Source organism: Pantherophis guttatus, chromosome 3 (assembly GCF_059756535.1).
Source record: "Pantherophis guttatus breed Tessera chromosome 3, ASM5975653v1, whole genome shotgun sequence".
Taxonomy (NCBI): domain Eukaryota; kingdom Metazoa; phylum Chordata; class Lepidosauria; order Squamata; family Colubridae; genus Pantherophis; species Pantherophis guttatus.
Window position 1 is genome coordinate 215,502,419 of NC_142065.1, and position 17,632 is coordinate 215,520,050.

The 17,632-nt window shown below is 53.7% G+C and overlaps 2 protein-coding genes across 6 annotated transcripts in view; one reads left to right on the top strand and one right to left on the bottom strand.

Annotated features, from left to right (window-relative positions):
- The window catches only part of GRINA (glutamate ionotropic receptor NMDA type subunit associated protein 1), a 28,702-nt gene extending 19,222 nt beyond the window's left edge, over positions 1-9,480 (bottom strand). The window contains exons 1-4 of one of the 3 annotated variants that reach the window (XM_087891470.1): positions 8,910-9,450; positions 8,389-8,532; positions 8,043-8,228; positions 2,139-2,467 (exon numbers count right to left, since the gene is read on the bottom strand). The gene's annotated coding sequence lies outside the window, so the exon portion shown is untranslated. Of the gene's footprint in view, positions 1-2,138; positions 2,468-5,977; positions 6,127-8,042; positions 8,533-8,909 lie in introns of those variants that run through there. The other 2 variants (XM_087891469.1, XM_087891471.1) reach the window with 2 other exon arrangements.
- Positions 9,481-9,529: 49 nt separating this feature from the next.
- On the top strand, positions 9,530-17,280 carry PARP10 (poly(ADP-ribose) polymerase family member 10). 3 transcript variants are annotated; one of them, XM_034420007.3, is made up of 10 exons: positions 9,530-10,020; positions 10,587-10,832; positions 11,397-11,633; positions 11,723-12,567; positions 12,822-13,034; positions 13,165-13,288; positions 13,471-14,397; positions 14,549-14,682; positions 15,600-15,774; positions 16,647-17,280. In XM_034420007.3, exons 1-10 carry the CDS (start codon positions 9,864-9,866, stop codon positions 16,982-16,984), a joined length of 3,396 nt encoding a protein of 1,131 aa, XP_034275898.2. In that variant the 5' UTR covers positions 9,530-9,863; the 3' UTR covers positions 16,985-17,280. The 3 variants fall into 3 exon arrangements, with proteins under 3 accessions (XP_034275898.2, XP_034275896.2, XP_087747582.1); XM_034420005.3 differs by having other exon boundaries at positions 9,750-10,020; positions 14,549-14,856; XM_087891456.1 differs by lacking the exons at positions 15,600-15,774; positions 16,647-17,280 and having other exon boundaries at positions 9,752-10,020; positions 14,549-15,417.
- The last annotated feature ends 352 nt before the right edge of the window (positions 17,281-17,632 follow it).

Genomic DNA, 17,632 nt, shown 5'->3' on the forward strand with positions numbered 1-17,632 from the left:
GTTCCCACAACTTCCAAAGGCAACTTCTGTTCCATTGGTTGATTGTTCTCACTTGAGAAATTTCCTCCAAACCAGACAGTTATAGAGGTGCAGATGACAGACTCAATAATTCCTCTGTAGAACTGTATCAGCAGCTCCTTGGGCAGTTTGAGCTTTCTGAGTTGGCGCAGAAAAGACATTCTTTGTTGTGCTTTTTTGATGACGTTTTTGATGTTAGCTGTCCATTTTAGATCTTGCGATATGGTAGAACCTAGAAATTTGAAGTCTCTACTGTTGATACTGTGTTGTCTAGTATTGTGAGAGGTGGAAGTATGGGAGGGTTTCTCCTGAAGTCTACCACCATTTGTACGGTTTTGAGTGTGTTCGGTTCCAGATTGTTCCGGTCGTATCACGAGGCTAGTTGTTCAACCTCCCGTCTGTATGCGGATTCATCATTGTCTCGAATGAGACTGATCACTGTTGTGTCATCTGCGAACTTCAGCAGTTTAACAGATGGATCGTTAGAGACGCAGTCATTGATATACAGAGAGAAGAGAAGCGGGGAGAGCACACAGCCTTGGGGGGCCCTGTGCTAATTGTACAGGTATCTGATGTGATTCTGCTTAGCTTCACCTGCTGCTTCCTGTTTGTTAGGAAGGTTATGATCCACTTACAAGTGTGTTCGGGTACCTGTAGCTGGTTTAGCTTAGTTAGAAGTGTGTCTGGAATGATGGTATTGAATGCTGAACTAAGGTCTACAAAGAGGACCCTTGCATAGGTCTTTGGAGATTCAAGATGTTGTAGGATGTAGTGCAGAGCCATATTAACAGCATCATCTGTTGATCTATTTGCTCGGTATGCAAATTGCAAGGGGTCTAACAGCGGATCCGTGATGGTTTTCAAGTGGGACAGCACTAGCCTTTCAAAGGTTTTCATGACTACAGATGTTAAAGCAACTGTCTGTAGTCATTCAGTTCCTTGATGGTGGGCTTCTTCGGCACTGGGATGATAGTAGAGCGTTTGAAGCAAGAAGGAACATAGCACATCTCTAGCGATTTATTGAAGATACGGGTGAAGATGGGGGCCAATTGGTCAGCACAGACTTTTAAGCAAGAAGGAGTTATCTGGGCCTGGAGCTTTTCCTGGCTTTTGTCTGTGAAATAGGTCTTGCACTTCCTTTTCTGTGATCACTAGGGGTTGTGAACCCAATGGGATGGGGTCAGTTGTAGGAGGCTTGGCTGTTGTTGGTGTGTCTGAGATGGGGGTTACGGAGATAGGTGGCTGTAGTTTCCTTTCAAACCTGCAGTAAAACACGTTCAGGTCATCTGCCAGTTGCTGATTTCCTTCAACCTGGGAAGGAGGTTTGCCGTAGCCGCTGATATTTTTAAGAGGTTTCCACATGTTTGCTGGTTCATTTGTTGAGAACTGATTCTTTAGCTTTTAAGAGTAGCTCTTTTTTGCTGCTCTGATCTCCCTTGTTAATACATTTCTGGCCTGATTGTACAGCATTTTAACACCTTTTCTGTAGGCTTCCTCTTTGGAACGACGTAGCTGCTTAAGTTTAGCTGTGAACTAAGATATGTTGTTACTGTATATTCGCAAGTTCCTGGTCGGTACACATAGGTCTTCACAGAAGCTGACATATGATATTACAGCAGGGGTGAAATCTAAAAATTTTCGCTACCGGTTCTGTGAGCGTGGCTTAATTGGTGGGTGTGGCTTGGTAGTCAGATGGGCGTGGCCAAGTCGACATCACTTCTTTGCCCTTTTTTAACCTACACAACACAACACAACACAACTGGCTCACCCACAATGTAAAAGCAGCTGTGCTAGACCCAAAATGGCCCCTGCAACAAGCAGGAACCTCAGACAACTACAAAAAGCCCCAAAAACCAACTTTCACACTTTACACACACAAAATTCCACATACAGCTTTGTTAGATTTTGTGTGTTTGTGTAGTTAGAGTGAAACACTACAGAAACACACAAAATCTCAGAAAGCTGCACAAATATTATTTTATTTTTATTTTTATTTTTATATAAAAGCAGCTAAATTTAAAACTTCCTAAACTTTAAATGGCTAGGTCTAAAAAAACAACAACTAAAAAAACCCCCAATTAACTATTTTTTTTAAAGCTCCCAAAGGGGAAAAAACTTACAGGCAGGCAGGCAGGCAGGCAGGCAGATAGAGCTGCTCACCGACGAGCTTGATTGCAGGCAGGGAGATTCAGTTGCTTGCTGATGCAATGGATTGCAGGGATTACAGCAAGCGAAGCAAGGCAGGCGTTGCAAGCAGTGGCTCAGGATTCAGTCCGAAGAGCGAAGGTAAGCAAGCTGGAGGCTGGGTGGGGGAAGGGATTTTTGCTACCAGTTCTCCAAACTGCCCGCCGCTATCGCTACCTACACGCTCGAGCCGGTCCGAACGGGAGCATTTCACCCCTGGAATGAACTTTTCTAGTGGTTTGGATGATGATTAAGATAGAAGAAACTGTTGGAACAAGAAGAATAAAAAGAACTGAAGAAGTTAACACCAAGATGTCACAGGGGAGGGATGATTAATGTATTAAATGTTTGTCTTAAAAAATAAAAAACTTTAAAAAAGAGTGATGGCTCTGTGCTCATCTGCGCTGATTATAAGTGCACATTGAACAAGGCACTTCAGCAGAGTGTGTACCCAATACCCATAGTCCAGCACCTTCTGCATTCCCTGGGCCCCGGAAGGATTTTCGCAAAATTGGACCTTGTGCTGCCTGTAGATGGCGCTACTTGGGGAGTGCCACAAGGGTCGGTCCTCTCGCCCCTCCTGTTCAACATTTATGTGAAGCCGCTGGGTGAGATCATCCGTGGTTTTGGGGTGAAGTGTCATCTGTACGCTGATGATACTCAGCTGTACATCTCCACCCCAGACCACCCTAACGATGCTCTTGATGTGATGTCTCGCTGCCTGGAGGCCGTGCGGGTCTGGATGGGGAGGAACAGGCTCAGACTCAACCCCTCCAAGACCGAGTGGCTGTGGCTTCCGGCACCCCGACACAGTCAGCAGGTGCCATCGCTGACTATTGGGGGTGAATCTTTGCCCCCCACAGAGAGGGCTCGCAATCTGGGTGTCCTCCTGGACGCACAGCTGTCTTTAGAAGAGCATATGACGGCCGTGGCCAGGGGGGCCTTTTATCAGGTTCGCCTGATCCGCCAGTTGCAGCCCTTTCTGGACCAGGACGCCCTGCGCACGGTCACTCACGCCCTTGTTACCTCCCAGTTGGACTATTGTAATGCTCTCTACATGGGGCTCCCCTTGAAGAGCACTTGGAGGCTCCAACTGGTCCAGAATGTGGCTGCGCGGGTGGTTATGGGCGCAACTCGTTGCGCCCACGTGACACCCCTCCTGTGCGAGCTGCACTGGCTCCCAGTGGTCTTCCGGGTGCGATTCAAGGTGTTGGTCACCACCTTTAAAGCGCTCCATGGCATAGGACCCGTGTACCTTTGAGACCGTCTTCTGCCACCAATAGCCTCCCACCGACCAGTCCGCTCCCACAGAGAGGGTCTCCTCAGGGTGCCATCAGCCAAGTTATGTCGGCTGGCGACACCCAGGGGAAGGGCCTTCTCTGTGGGAGCCCCAGCCCTGTGGAATGAACTGCCCCTGGAAATACCTAAGATCTCCGATCTCCGGGTGTTTCACTGCGCACTGAAGACCCTGTTGTTCCGCCAGGCCGGGCTATCAACATAATAATTTTAAATTGGGGTATTTTAAATTTCTGGGTTTAAATTGAGCCAAATCTATTTAATCATTTTAAATTTTAATCGTTGTTTTGTCTTGTGTTTTTAAATAGGCTGTACACCGCCCTGAGTCCTTCAGAAGAAGGGCGGTATTGAAATAAAATTATTATTATTGTTATTGTTGTTGTTGTTGTTGTTGTTGTTGTTATTATTATTATTATTATTATTATTATTATTATTATTGCCAAGGCTCAAACCATTGTAACGCACAGAAGGGCATTCAAATGTCACCGTTAACAATTTGGCGTTAGCGTTGCCCCGGGTCTTTTCCAGAGTGTGATGGAAAGACTATTGCAGAAAATTCCCGGGGTAGTGCCATACTTCGATGATGTTCTAATTACTGCTGGTGACGAGCAGCAACTTTGCTCCCATTTGATGGAGGTGCTGTCAAAGTTTAGGCCTGCGGGGCTCCGAGGGAAAGGCAGCAAATGCCAGATCGGAGTTCCCGAAGTAGAGTTCCTGGGGTACAGAATAAATGGGGAAGGCATACATCCTACCCAAAGCAAGGTCAGGGCAATCCAGGAAGCCCCAGCTCCATGGAACCAGACTGAATTGCAAGCTTTCCTGGGCTTGCTCAACTTCTATAGCGTTTTTCTGAAAAAAAAAAGGCCACCGTGGCTGAACCGCTTCACAAACTACTGGCAAAGAAGAGCCTTTGGGTCTGGGGGCACAAAGAAGCTACTGCTTTTGCTGCAGTTAAATGCCTCCTTTCAGCTGACAGTTTTTTAATTCAGTACAATGACACTCTACCATGGGTACTAGTTTGTGACGCCTCTCCTTTCGGTGTGGGGGCTGTGCTTAGCCACCATCTCCCTAATGGGACCGAGGCCCTGGTCGCCTATTTTGAATTGGTTATGGACCACAAGCTGCTTTTGGGACTCTTGGCGGGTGACTGCCCTATACCGGTGGCCTTGTCACCCCATCTTCTTGTCGGCATACCGCTACAAACTGGTGCACCAGCCCGGAAAGACTTTGGGACATGCCAATGCCCTCAGTAGATGCCCCCTGCCTGGTTTATTGGATGACCCGACCAAGGCCATTCCTGTTCTCCTTATTGACTGCCTGGACTCTGGCCTCGTGACATCTGCCTCTGTGGCTCAGCACTCGGCTAAAAGTGCAATATTCAAAAAACTTTTGAACTGGGTTTGGAAGGGATGGCCAAAGGGCCCATTTGGCGCAGAGTTTAAGCCATTTGCGGTTTGACAACACGAGATATCAGAACAAGGGGAGTGTTTATTATGGAGGGACCGGGTAATTTTACCGCCAAGTCTAAGGTATTCTATACTAAATGCATTGCATGAGAGCCATCCGGGAATTGTCCGGATGAAAGCCCTGGCCAGAAGTTTTGTGTGGTGGCCCAACATGGATCAGGAAATACAGGAATGGGTAGCAAAGTGCCAACTTTGTCAGGAGTTACGGCCCGCTCCACCTAAGGTACCCATCCAAGAGTAAGATTGCCCTCGAACCCCCTGGTCTAGGATCCTCATCGATTTTGCTTGGCCCTTTCATGGCCAAACATTTTTAGTGGTCATGGATGCCTACTCCAAGTGGATGGAGATCATCCTAATGGGCACCACTACGGCGGACACAGTCATCAAAGTGCTCCGCAAACTATTCACCAACCACGGTCTGCCTGATGTCCTCGTATCGGACAATGAGACACAATTTACGGCCACCCAGTTTGAGGGGTTTCTGGCAGAATTCAGAATACACCATGCCCTCATAGCAACTTTTCATCCAGCCAGTAACGGACTGGCTGAGAGGTCTGTTAGGTCTGCCAAAGAGGACTTGGGCAGGTGGGCACCCGGTGATTGGCAAGAGAGGGTAGACAAATTCCTCCTGTACCAACACATAACATCCAGTGTGGTCACAGGTAAAAGCCCAGCAGAGCTTCTGATGGGTCACAGGCTTCTATCAGTCTTAGACTGTCTGCACCCAAACTATGCCCCCGAAACAACAAACGAAATGCAGAACCGCACCAGGTCCTTTAGCATCGGGGACCTGGTTCACTCCCAAAACTTTGCTGAAGGACCCCTATGGCTACCTGGCAAAATAGAAAAAATCATAGGGCCCAAGTCGTATATAGTTAGGCTAAACGACAGGCGCCAATGGAGGCGGCACATAGACCAACTATGTAGCCACCTCAGTCCAAACAACAAAAATCTAGAAATTAACTCTAATCCCTTCCTAGCAGACTGAAGCCCGATGGAACTGGAGAATGCACCTGAAGAACTGGGAATCCAGCGACGCTCCTCCAGTGAACCGGTTCCCTTAGAATCCAAGGCCCTGCCTGAAAGTTTCCAGGACTTTCCAGGGGCGGAGCAAGAGGCAGCAGCAGGCACAACCTCTCAGCCTGCTGCCGCCACGCCAACTGAGCCGTGCAGGTCAAGTAGAGGTAGCAAACGCCCCGCCTACCTGTGCAACTATGTATGTAAATTGGATTGCTCCAACTAGTAGGGGAGGGGTGTTAGATATTGACAGGATGGTTTTCCCTCTAGTCCGCTGTTTAGGTGGGAAGAATACTTAAATGTGATTGGCTGGTTTCCTGACAGCTCCCTATAAAAGGGCTGGCTGCCAGAGAGGCTAGCTGCTGGATTGTAAATAGTTGCTGAATAAAGAGCTGTTGTCTGAAGCTTGTCTCCAGTCTCTTCAATCCACCTATCTAACACCTCCTGGCCAGCTGTGGCTGGGCTGGGAGGGTGTGCATGAGAGGAGGAGGAGGGGAAGAGGAGAAGGAAAGCCTCCATCGTGGCTTGCGCTCATTTCTCAGCCAGCCCAGATTTCCAAAAAGAAGAAAGAAAAGGAGTAGCAAAGAGCCCCAAGGAGAGCTTGCTGGGCTTTCCGAGAGAGTGAGAAGCTCCTTTTCTTTCTTCTTGGCAACTTTTTGGAAATCGGGGCTGGCTGAGGAACAAGCGCGAGCCACGGCAGAGGCTTCCCTCCTCCTCCTCCTCCTCCTGCTCCTCTCGTAACCCTCTGGCCAGCTGTGGCAGGGTCGGGAGCATGCACACAAGCAGGGAGACCCTCCTCAAGTGAGCGGCTGGGCTTGGCCAAAGCACATTAAAGGTGCGAGCGGGGAGCCGGGCGCTCGCTTGAGGTCTCCCTGCGTGTGTGCATGCTCCCGGCCCCGCCACAGCTGGACTGAGGGTCGCGAGAGGAGGAGGAGGGGGAGGAGGAGGGAAGCCTCTGCCGTGGCTTGTGCTTGTTCCTCAGCCAGCCTGAATTTCCAGAAAGTTGCCAAGAAGAAAGAAAAGGAATAGCAAAGAGCCCCAAGGAGAGCTCGCTGGACTTTCCGAGAGTGAGAAGACACACACACAGACATAGAGATAGAGAGATACACACAGAAACACACACAGTGGGGAGAGAGACAGAGGGGGAGGGAGAGGGGGAGAGAGAGACATAGAGAGCCACAGAGAGGGGGGGAGAGAGACAGAGGGAGACAGATACAGAGAGGAGGGAGAGAGAAGGATTTTGTGGTTCCTGGTGTGGTGTTTTTTAACAACCGGTTCTCTGCCCTAATGACCTGCTGGGTAGGCATGGCTAGGGGGTCATGTTACTGGGTGGGAGTGAGTGACGTGGAGTTGGCCCACCCAGGTATTGTGGCTCCCAGTGTTTTTATTTTTCTGTGGGAAACAGATCCAAATGGCTCTTTTGAGTGTTTAAGGTTGCAGACTCCTGGTCTAAAGTGTTCTTGCCTCTAGTGGGACAATTGACATGCTGAAAGTATTTTGGTAGCTCTTTCCTTAAGTTTGCTTTGTTTAGATCTCCCAAAATAATGGCCAGTGAATCGGGCTATTTGGCTTCAGCCTCCATAATCTGGTCAGCTAGAGTTCGTAATGCCTTGTTTACACAGGCTTGTGGGGGGACATAAACAGCAATTAGTAGAATTGAGAAGAACTCGCGTGGACAGTAAAATGGTTTACAGTTGATAAGTAAAGACCCTAAGTTTTCATCACAGAATTTATATATTATAGTTATATCCTGAGATCAGCTGTTGTTGATATATAAGTATAAGCCTCCTCCCTTCTTTTTACCTGATGATTCTGCAATTCTGTCTGCTCTGTGTATCTGAAACCCTGGAATTTGCATGCTGTTGTCAGCAATTTCATCATGTAACCAAGTTTCAATAAAGTATAGGGCAGCTGCGCTGTGAAAATCAGAGTGGCATCTGTTTAAAAGGAGTATTTCATCCATCTTGTTAGCAAGTGAACGTAAATTTGTCAGGAAGATCGAAGGCAGAGCAGTTCTATTTCCCCTATTCCTTAGCTTGTTTAAAATTCCCGCCCTTTTACCTCTTCTCCGTTTCCTCCGTTTGGTTTTCTTGGTAATCCATAGCTCCGGGGAAATTGCTTCTTCCTGTGTTAGAATCTCCTCCGCATTTGTAAAGACGGGTTGGGGTGGGGTGGGGTGGTGGGGGTTTGAGATCACAGAAAGCTGCTCCTTAAAGAAATGTTGCTTAATTCTTAGCAGATGGTCTCCTGAGTAAGAAATCCATAGTGAGTCGCAGAGAATAATTAAAAATAAAGAAACCATTAGAGAGCATTTCACTGAGGCAGCCTTCGGCGGCGCCATCTTGGATCCATCTCAGTGGTGGGTTCCAACCGGTTCTCTTCACGCACGCACTTTTTGCGTGATCACCTTTTTTCCAGTCCTCTGGTAGTTCCCCGGTGTTCCAGGATTTTTGAAAGATGTGGTGCAATGGTTCTGAGATGACATCTGCCAGCTCCTTTAGATTTGTTCAGTTTGATTTTTTTATGATCAAAGATCAGATAATCATCAAAACTGCAGCACAGAAAAACAAAGAAAACATGCCATGGTCCACCTGGGAAAGTGCACAATAACACATATAAAGTAAAAAGTAAGGATATTAGATCAACAAAGCCAATAGTTGCAGCATTTTCACTGCAACTGCCTTGTAATTGCAGTTGTGTAGTGTGGACTGCACTCCTCATCAAGACAGGCATATGATAAAAGAAATTTTATACTAAAAATCCGTCTCTTCTCCCTGGGAATTACTGAACTCAGGTGCTGAGTCAAATTCTCAAATCTCTCTGTAAAAATTGCAGTAGAGGAATCCACACTGGGCAATTAATTTCAGCCCTGCCAGCATCTCAGGAGCTTTTATGTACACCAGGAATACAGGAAGATGGAGCCCCCACCTGAAAGGGCCGAGGGGGAGATGTGCTAAGGCGGGCCTGAAACAATCTTCCCTCACACCGGAGGACCTGAATGTGTTCGGCTGCTCTGCAGATTTCCCTGGTCCTAGAAAAGGCGGTTCTGAAGCTCTTCCTCCTCCAGCCTCCCATCAGTAATCCTCCTGGCCCCACCGACGGCAGCAGAAAGAAGGAAACCTTTGGTTAATCCCGGGGGATGCCATTTCAGCATTCAGCCCTGGCCGGCCTCGCGCCTGGGGAGGCTCTGAGCGGCAGAGGACAGAGCTCTGAGGGGTTCTCGGAAGCGCTCAGCCGCCCCTCCCCTCAGGAGCGGGCTGGGAAAGCTCCAGGGCCCCCCTGTTGAAGGGGCCGTGGGGGGTGGGGGGGTAGGGGATCCCACCACCCACGCCACGCGTGCCCCCGCTGATCCCATTTTGGGGGGCGCAGGTGCCTCGGTCGCCAGCCCAGACCCACAGCCCAGCCTCCGCCTGAGGGACCCCCTCCCGCCTCCAGGCAACGGGTACAGCAACGGCCCGACAGTCGAGTCGGGGATATTGCTAAGACTCGGCTTCTCCACATCGGGGCGGGGTTTCGTGGCCGAGGGGCGGGGCAGCGGGGGTCTATTTGCCTCTTCTGGGACTCCCAGCCGCAGCGGTGCTGGGAATTGTAGTTCGCTCCGTAGCCTGGTGAAGAAGCTGCCGGACAGTAGCCCCCCCCTTGGGAAAGCTCAGTTGTCGCAAAGGGCTGTGGGGGTTGGAGTCCAGCGGCACACCTGGGCGCGATCCGAAGGCTGCCTGCTGGGCGGAGACGGGCAGGGGGCGGGGCGAGAGGAAGGCAGCTGCGGCGCGGGCGGGCGGGCCCTTTCGCTTTCGTTTCCCGCGGCGCTCCACCTGCGGGCATCGCTGTCTCCGCCCTCCCGGGCTTCCTCACTCCTCCTGGGCGGGCTTGCGGGTTTTTCCGATGGCGGCGGTGGTGGCGGTGCTCGGGGTCCCCTCGGACGTGGCCGATGAGCTGCTGGTGTTTTACTTCGAGAACCGTCGGCGCTCGGGCGGCGGGCCGGTGCAGAGCTGGCGGCGGAGGGGCGGCCGCGCCACTCTAACTTTTGAGCGCCCCGAAGGTGAGGGCCCCGGCTGGAGGGAGGCTGGGGACAGGCCGGCGGGGAGAAAGGCCTTCCGGCCCTGGGGCGGAGGCCGGCAGCCCAAGGCTTGCCCCATTCCACCGGGGCTTTCACGAAACGGCTGCCTTCCCACGACGTGGTTACCCTTACTGGGCCGTCCAGTTTTTGGGAGTCACACAATATGTGCGCTTGTGCTGTACACTAAGGCACAGAGGCTACACGTTGACACCAATTTTGCTTAGCAGGAGTTACAAAAGCAGCAGATACGTTGGCCTACAGATTCCATGTGTTCTATGACTGAGGAGGCTGGGGATGATGGAAAGCATAGTCCATTGTGCAAGGGACCCAGATGGCTATGAGGCTGAGGTCTTTAGTGCTCCAGCTTTGCCCCCACAGGCTCCCCCAAACAGCTGGCTGGGCACTTCTGGGACTTGGCTTCCGAGGGGTTTGAGGCCCTGATGGGGGGGATGGGGGTCTGGCTGGGCCTGTCCCTGGTAGTAGCTTGGCTGGCCTCTGGGGTGAGGACTTTCCTTCTGGAGATCACCTGCTGGTCTCCTCCCTTGCAGATGCCCAGAGGGTCCTCTCCAAAACTGACCATGCCCTGCAAGGGGTGCACCTGACGGTCCAGCCCGCTGCTCCTCGGGATTATGGGAAGGTGGTCCTCCAGGGCCTGAACCCCCAAAGCAGCCTGGAGCTTGTGGAGCTGTACGTGGAGCACATGCTGGATTGCGAGAGGGATGCTTACTCCGTCCACCGCAGCCCTGCCGGGGACCAGGCGCTGGTGCAGTTGCAGGCGGCGCTCAGCCACACAGGTACTTGCGGAGGGTCTCCTCTTCCCTTCAAACCGCAGCCAGCTGAGCCTCCTTAGGCTCCCTCCCAGGGGGGCACCTGAGGAGCTTTCCTGCCCTCCAAGCATGGTTGCCAGTGGGTGCCTTGAGCCTCTTCTCTGCACCCGCCCCCTTACTCTGCCCCCTCCCAACACCAGGAGGAGCAGATACCCAAAGGGCAGAGAAAGCACCGCCTTGAAAATGTTACAGTCCTGCAGTGAGGTACATCACCTAGGCTGCTGCCTTTGGCTAGCTGGGACCGTGTCCCCACCTGGAAGGATCCTGCATTATGGGCAGGGTTAGCCATCATCTGCCAGGGATTCCTGGCTTCGCTGGGTCTGGAAATCAGTCTCTGGCCTCCAGTTGTGTCATCAGTTTCCAAAAGAGGAAGGTTAGCTGGCTGCCCTCTTCTTGGAAACTCCAGAGAAGCTGAACGGGAGGTCTTTTCCCAGCATTCTGCTTGGGATGGGAGGGGGCATAACGGAAGGCAGTTCTTACGGCAAAGTCTTCATTGGCTGCCTTGACTTAGTTCCTCGGCTTCCCTGGCAGAGTTCTTGGTGCTGGCGGGTCGTGTGCAAAGCCGGATGCTGGACGGGGCCAGCCTGGTGCTGGACTGGGTGGAGCAGACAGACAGCATCCTGGTTCGGAGTCACCGTGGCAGCCAGCTGCAGCCTGAGGTGCTGACCCTCTACTTTGAGAGCAGGCGGAGTGGCGGGGGCCGTGTGCAGGCAGTGCGGCTTCTCCCGGGAGGCATGTTGGCCGTGGTCTCCTTTCAGGACCGCACAGGTGAGGGCTGTTCGAGACGCGTCTCCTGGCTCCACTTCCAAGAGGTGCTGAAAAGGCTCCTCTGATCCTGCTGCCTTCGTTTCCCACAGTGGTGGATCGGGTGCTGAAGCAGCCCCATCAGCTCCCGGATGGCAATCTGAAGGTCTCCCCTCACTACGACTTCCTGGAACCCCCAGAGGCAGCGGCAGAGCTGCAGGTGGGAGGAGCTGGCAAGGCCCTGTCCACCATCCTTCCTGTTGCAGAAGCAGCTACAAGGCGACTGCTGCAGTCCAAGGCTGTCCTGCAGGAGCTGGGGGCCTCTGCTCCCGAATGCGTGCTTCGCTGCGAAGAGGCTGGACTATGCATCTTGGGTGGGGATCTGACTCTTCAGCAGCAGCTGCGGGAGCGTATCCAGGCAGCCTTGCATACGGTGACACAGGAGCGGCTGCCCTATTCAACCTGGGTTCTTGAGTTCCTGCAGCGGGCAGATGTGCAGGAGCACTTGGTGGAACAGCTTGCGGAGCGCAGTGTGGGCGCCTGCTACATTCCCACTGCAGAGGAGGTGCTAGTCGTCGCCCTGAAGCCTTCTGTGGCTCAGCTAGCTGCTTCTCTCCTGGGCTCCTTTCTCAGCTCCATCTCCCTGCCCTTGTCTGAGCGGCAGTTGCTGGCCTTGGCGTCCCCACACTGGGCCCAAGTGCAGGCAGGACTGCGCTGCTGCTGCGTTTGTCTGGCTGAGGATGGGGAGCACCTGGAGGGCCTCACCTTGCCTGGCCTGGAGGAGGAGAATGTGGCCGAGCTGACGCGTGGCCTGCAGGACTGCCTGCCAGATGAAGTGCTGGTGACCACGGAGCCTGGCCGTCTTCACTACCTTCAGCTCCATCGCCATGAACTGCTGGCTGGCTTGGCTGATGTCACACTGCTGCCCCTGGAGGGAGCCGAGGTCACCGGCTTGCGGGTAAAAGGGGTGCAGCAGCAGGGTCCTTCCATGTCCTGCCCGCAACACACAGGGTGCCAGGCACTTGCCAGCTCTGCCCTGTTTTAGTGTCCCCTCTCATGGCAGCTGCCAGGTGTCCTTGGGAACTGGGCTAAAGACCCACTTCGGTGGCCAAAGAAGAGGTGGGGGGGATGTCAGATCCTGCTTTTGCCAATCTTTTGTCTCAAGCAAAACACGTTAGCCTGAGAAAACTGGCATGATATCTTTTTGTGCAGCTGAACGGTGATTCTTGGGCATGCCAAGCCGCAGCTGACCTCCTCCAGAGTCTGCTCTGTGCCATCCGTGTTCGGACTGTGGTGCTGCATCTGCCTGGTGTGAGCCGCTTCTTGCTGGAGGAGCGTGGCCAGGCCATCCTTCAGGGCCTGGAGAGGAGCTTCTGCTGTGCCTTTGGGCTGGAGCACCTCCAATGGCGCTCCCCGGAGACACAGGTACGTACCCTGGAGGAGGGGATGGGGCTCGGATGTGCAGTGGGGTCAGAGGCTGGTGTGCCAAGCTGGAGGGGAGAGAAGAGTTTGAAAAGTGGGGGTTGCCTCTGAAGGGCCTCTTCCCCCCCCCCAGCACGAGTTAGAGACCTCACAGGAGCCAATTGCCCTCATGTGCCGACGGGATTCCCTGTGTGGCCTCAAACAGCAGCCGAAGAGCCCAGTCGGAGTGGCTGAACAGCAAAGCGAAGCTAACCTGGGTAATGTCTGTCCAGCTACCTGTCCCTGGAGGTGAAGGACATCAAGGGGCACCCACCATCCCCTTCCTGGTCTGAGGTTGGAGCTTGGGGTGGGGTTGGGGTAGCTTCAGGGTTCCCCCTTTCTGTGCAGGCCCATCTTACGTTGCTGCTTCCCTGCTCACCGGGTCCTCCTCCCATTGCAGAAGAGATCAAGGGCCTGCTGGCTGCCCTCCAACCTCCCCGGGTGGCCCTTCCTGCAGCAGAGGAGGAGGAGCAGGCAGAGACGGCCGCGGAGCCATTGGCGGAGGTTCCCTCCACCTTTGAGCAGCAGACCAGCTTGGCTGACCTCGACACAATAGAAGAGGGGCCCTTGCCTGTCCCAGGCCCCATTCCAAGCCTGGCATTGGAGGAAGAAGAGGAGGAGGCACAGCTGCTTCTGGCCATCCAGCAGTCCATGGACAGCGCTCGGCAGGAAGTGGAGGAGCTGGCGCGTGCCACTGAGCTCTCTCTGCGCTCCTTCGAGCAGGAGCAGCCGTCCAGTCCAGATGCTGACATCCTGTCTGTCATGAGGGCCTCTCTGGAGGCAGCAGCTGCAACCCGTCTGCAGGTCTATACCACCTTGGAGGAGGATGCAGAGGCCGTGGTGCAGGAGCTGGAGCGTGCCCTGGGCACGCAGCTGCGGGAGGAAATGGTGCAGAACGAGGCCCTCTTGTCTCTGCCCACTCTCTGCCTTGACTACCTGACCTACCTGGAGAGGAAGCATGCAGTGAGCATCACGCTCACTGGCCCCATAGCCACTGTGTCGGGATTCTTGGACTACCCTGTGGCCGCCACCCGAGACCTTGCCCTGCTGCTGGCCCGGCTGCTGCACGTGGAAGTGGCCGTGGGCTGTGGGGATGCCCGCTGGGTCCGCTGGGAGCCCTCTGAGCAGGCCTTCCCCACCCCTTATTCAGCCCAGGCCAGTGCCCTGCTGGAGCAAGCATGGTGCCGTGGCCACAAGCACATGGAGGTGTTCTTTGATGGTCGGCCTTTTACTGTGGACTTTGAGCGGATGGAGGAGTACGACGTTGGCAATGGCCGCACTCTGCCCATTGGCCGCACCGAGCTCCAGCTGCCACTCGCTTCTCCAGGTAGATTCCCTGCGCAGTGTGCCCCACCCAGCGGGTTTCTGGTGTTCCTGTTGTGGCAGCAGAGGCCTCCCTGGCCATGCAGAGCGCCCCCGCCTGGCCTTGTGGGGGGGATGACAGCAGCTGTTTCTTCACAGACTGTGCTTCTCTGCAGCCCTGCTAGACCCCCCAGCTGAGGGCGAAGTGAAGCTGCTTCCACTGGCTGAGGACTCCGAGGAGTTTCAGAGGACCATCCAAGGCTTCTATGACACGCTGGCCGGGCTTCACGGCAAGCTCTGGATCGTCAAGGTGGCTGGTGGCTCCCTTTCAGTGGAGGGGCATCCCTTGCAGGCAGCAGGGCCCATCCTGAAGCCCTGGTGGCAGAGCGAGCCCTCTCTGGCCTTGAGACTGGATGGTGGGGTCTCAGCAAGGTCCAGAGGAGGGGATTTGTGGGGCTCTGAGGAGCAGAAAACCGTTAACCAGGTCAATTGGAGTTCTACCTGCTATGTTGGAATTCTTGCTTTCATGTTGGGTTGTTCCCTTGTTCCAAACCTGAAGAGGGGCTCAGTTCTGCAGTCAAGATTCCCTCCTTCGCATCTCCCGCCTGCCATGTGTTCAGTCGGCACCCTGGCTTTGCCCCACAAATCTTCTCTGGAAGAACCGAGCTGGGAAGGGCTGCCAAGCAGAAGCCGAGACCACTGGCCCTTTGGAGATGTGCCGCTTCTTTCTCTGCTGGCGGCCGGCCAGCCCTGCTGGGCTCCGCTGGGGGAGGGATGTGAGCCAGCCCCCTCCCAGCACTCATCTGGTAGAGCCCCCTTGGCCTTGTGGAGAGGCCCCTGCCTAATCTCACAACTTGGGTACAGGGGCTCTCCCCCTTTCTATGCAACGGGCAGTGGTCTGGGATTGGCCAGAGGACTCTAGGGCAGGCTCCCTGAAAGCTGGGCCAGCCTGATTCTGCCACTGGCACCACTTGCTCTGAGAGCCAAATTGGATGAGGGAGGGATTTCCTCCACTGCCCTCCCCCCCCCCCGGCTCCTCATAGCTGCCCCTCTTCGGGACTGGTTCAGAGCAGAGATGGCACCTGGGCTCCCTTGGGTGCGGGTGCTGAATGAGAAAGGGGGGGTGCTTGGAAGTAGCCCCCAGCTTTGGGATCAAGTGTGGCCAGTGGGGCAGGGAGGGAATTGAGCTGGATGTGGGGCTAACTCGTCTGCCTCCCTGCTTGGTAGCTGGAGAAGGTGATGCACCCGCTGCTCTACCAGCAGTACCAGCTAAAGAAGTCTGCCATGGAGAAGGCCTGCGGGCACCAGGCAGTGGAGCGGATCCTGTACCATGGCACAACGGAGCAGTCCAGCCACGAGATCTGCCAGCACGGCTTCAACCGCAGCTTCTGTGGCAAGAACGGTCAGTCAGTGACTATGCACAAAAGGACTCTCTTTGGTGGCTCTTAAGGGGGCGTTCCCATGGGGGGCGAGGGGGGACCCTCTATGCTAGCTGTCTGACCTGTCCTGGGGATGTGCCCCCATATCCAAGAAGTGCTCACACACACTTACCCCGCAGAGAAGCCGTGCCAGATGCAAGAGGGGCTTCAGCAGCCGCATTCGTGCCCTTGGGGGAGGCAGGAGGGGGACCAGCAGCAGCTGGAGAAGCTGAATTGGTGGGTGGGGGGAGGGGCTGGTGGAGAGGGGTTCTGGGCACTGCGCTGCCAGGAGGAGGCTTATAGGTGGCTCTGCCAGCCTTGTGACCCGAGGGTGCCAATGCCAGCCTTAGGCAGGAGGCTCACTGAGGTGCCCAGCACCAGTCAGTGTCCAGCCCGTCATTGAGACAGTGGGCAAGATGACACTGAGGTTGCTTTTTTGCATTTGGCCTCTCAGAGGGGCTCTTGGAGGCCGCATCAGCTGCTAGCCGGGCACAGGCCTGGCTTCCTCTTCGCTCCCTGAAGGGACCAGGGGAAGGGGGAGCAGAGCCCTACAGCTTCATGTGTGTGAGATACTCCGCATTATTCAGTACTAGACCTTGCATGCTCTGTTTTCTTGCACTTCAGTATCCACGTTAGCTGTAACTTGGCAGGATAGCTGATCCTTTGTCTTTTGTTTGAATGTTCATACCTTAATAGGCATTAGAGATTAGTCTTGCAATGTCTGTAAAATGTCCGTATATTTGTTGTGGGTTATTCACCATATTCCTGTCTGTCTGGATGCTTTTGCATAGTTTACATACGTTTATCTTGCTGTGCGCCAGCCGTTGACTGAATAACTCCTGTCCCCCATTTCCAGCCACGCACTATGGCCACGGCGTCTACTTCGCGGTCAAGGCGTGTCTTTCGGCGCGTGATCAGTACTCGCCTCGCAGCCCTGATGGCAACAAATACATCTTTGTGACCCGGACGCTGGTTGGGGACTACACAGCGGGCAATGCCAGCATGCGAGCGCCACCCCTGAGGGAAGGAGATGCCACCCTCCGGCGGTACGACAGCACAGTGGACAACCCAAGGAAGCCCTCCATCTTCGTCATCTTCAACGACACGCAGGCCTACCCTGAATACCTCATCACCTGTCGGTGGGTGGACCCTAAGGGGAGGCCTCCCCCCGTCTCCCCCTTGCCGCCCTGGTGAAGGACAGATGGTTTTCCGCAGGAGGGCTGCTCGGCAGGGGGCAGAGCTAGGGAAGGCAATGGGGCACTGCGGTAGGAGCAGTTCACAGGGGGCAAAGCATGGCAGTGCCCACAACAGACCCGCCTCCCCCCTCTCCCTCTAAGGTGGGCCTCAGGCAGCCCCAGGGGTGATTGTGTTCCGCAAGACACACACCGGGACCTCCTGCTCTTCAAGTGCTCCCCACTTTTTTAAAATAACTGGTTGTTTCCTTTAAAGCTACAGATGTGAATAAAAATAAATAAAGAACTTGTGTATCAGACTAAACAAGATTAGCTATAAAATACTAAACCCAAAAAGAGCAGGAGAAAAGAGCAGGATTTTATAATCCATTAATATGCAAATGACTATATTCAGTTTTTAAACAAGAAATTGAGCCTTGACCACCCAGAATCAAAAGTTTTTATTTTTTGTCAAAAAAGGAACTGATTTAAGGACAGAGTTGGCAAATTCCACCTAGCCGACCCTTAAAACCCCCCTTCCGTGATTGCAGCCTGTAAACTGGGAATTCCAGCTGCTGAGATAAATTGAACAACATTCAATTCTCCCCCAATCCAGTTTTCAATTCTAAATGTTTGAATAGCGTTAACAGCATATTATTTTTTTCTTCCT

Coding starts and splice junctions, on each gene's coding strand:
- PARP10 (XM_034420005.3), top strand. CDS start 9,864: ATGGCGGCGGTGGTGGCGGTGCTCGGGGTCCCCTCGGACGTGGCCGAT. Junction 10,021..10,586: donor AACTTTTGAGCGCCCCGAAG/GTGAGGGCCCCG, acceptor CCTCCCTTGCAG/ATGCCCAGAGGGTCCTCTCC. Junction 12,568..12,821: donor CCGAGGTCACCGGCTTGCGG/GTAAAAGGGGTG, acceptor CTTTTTGTGCAG/CTGAACGGTGATTCTTGGGC.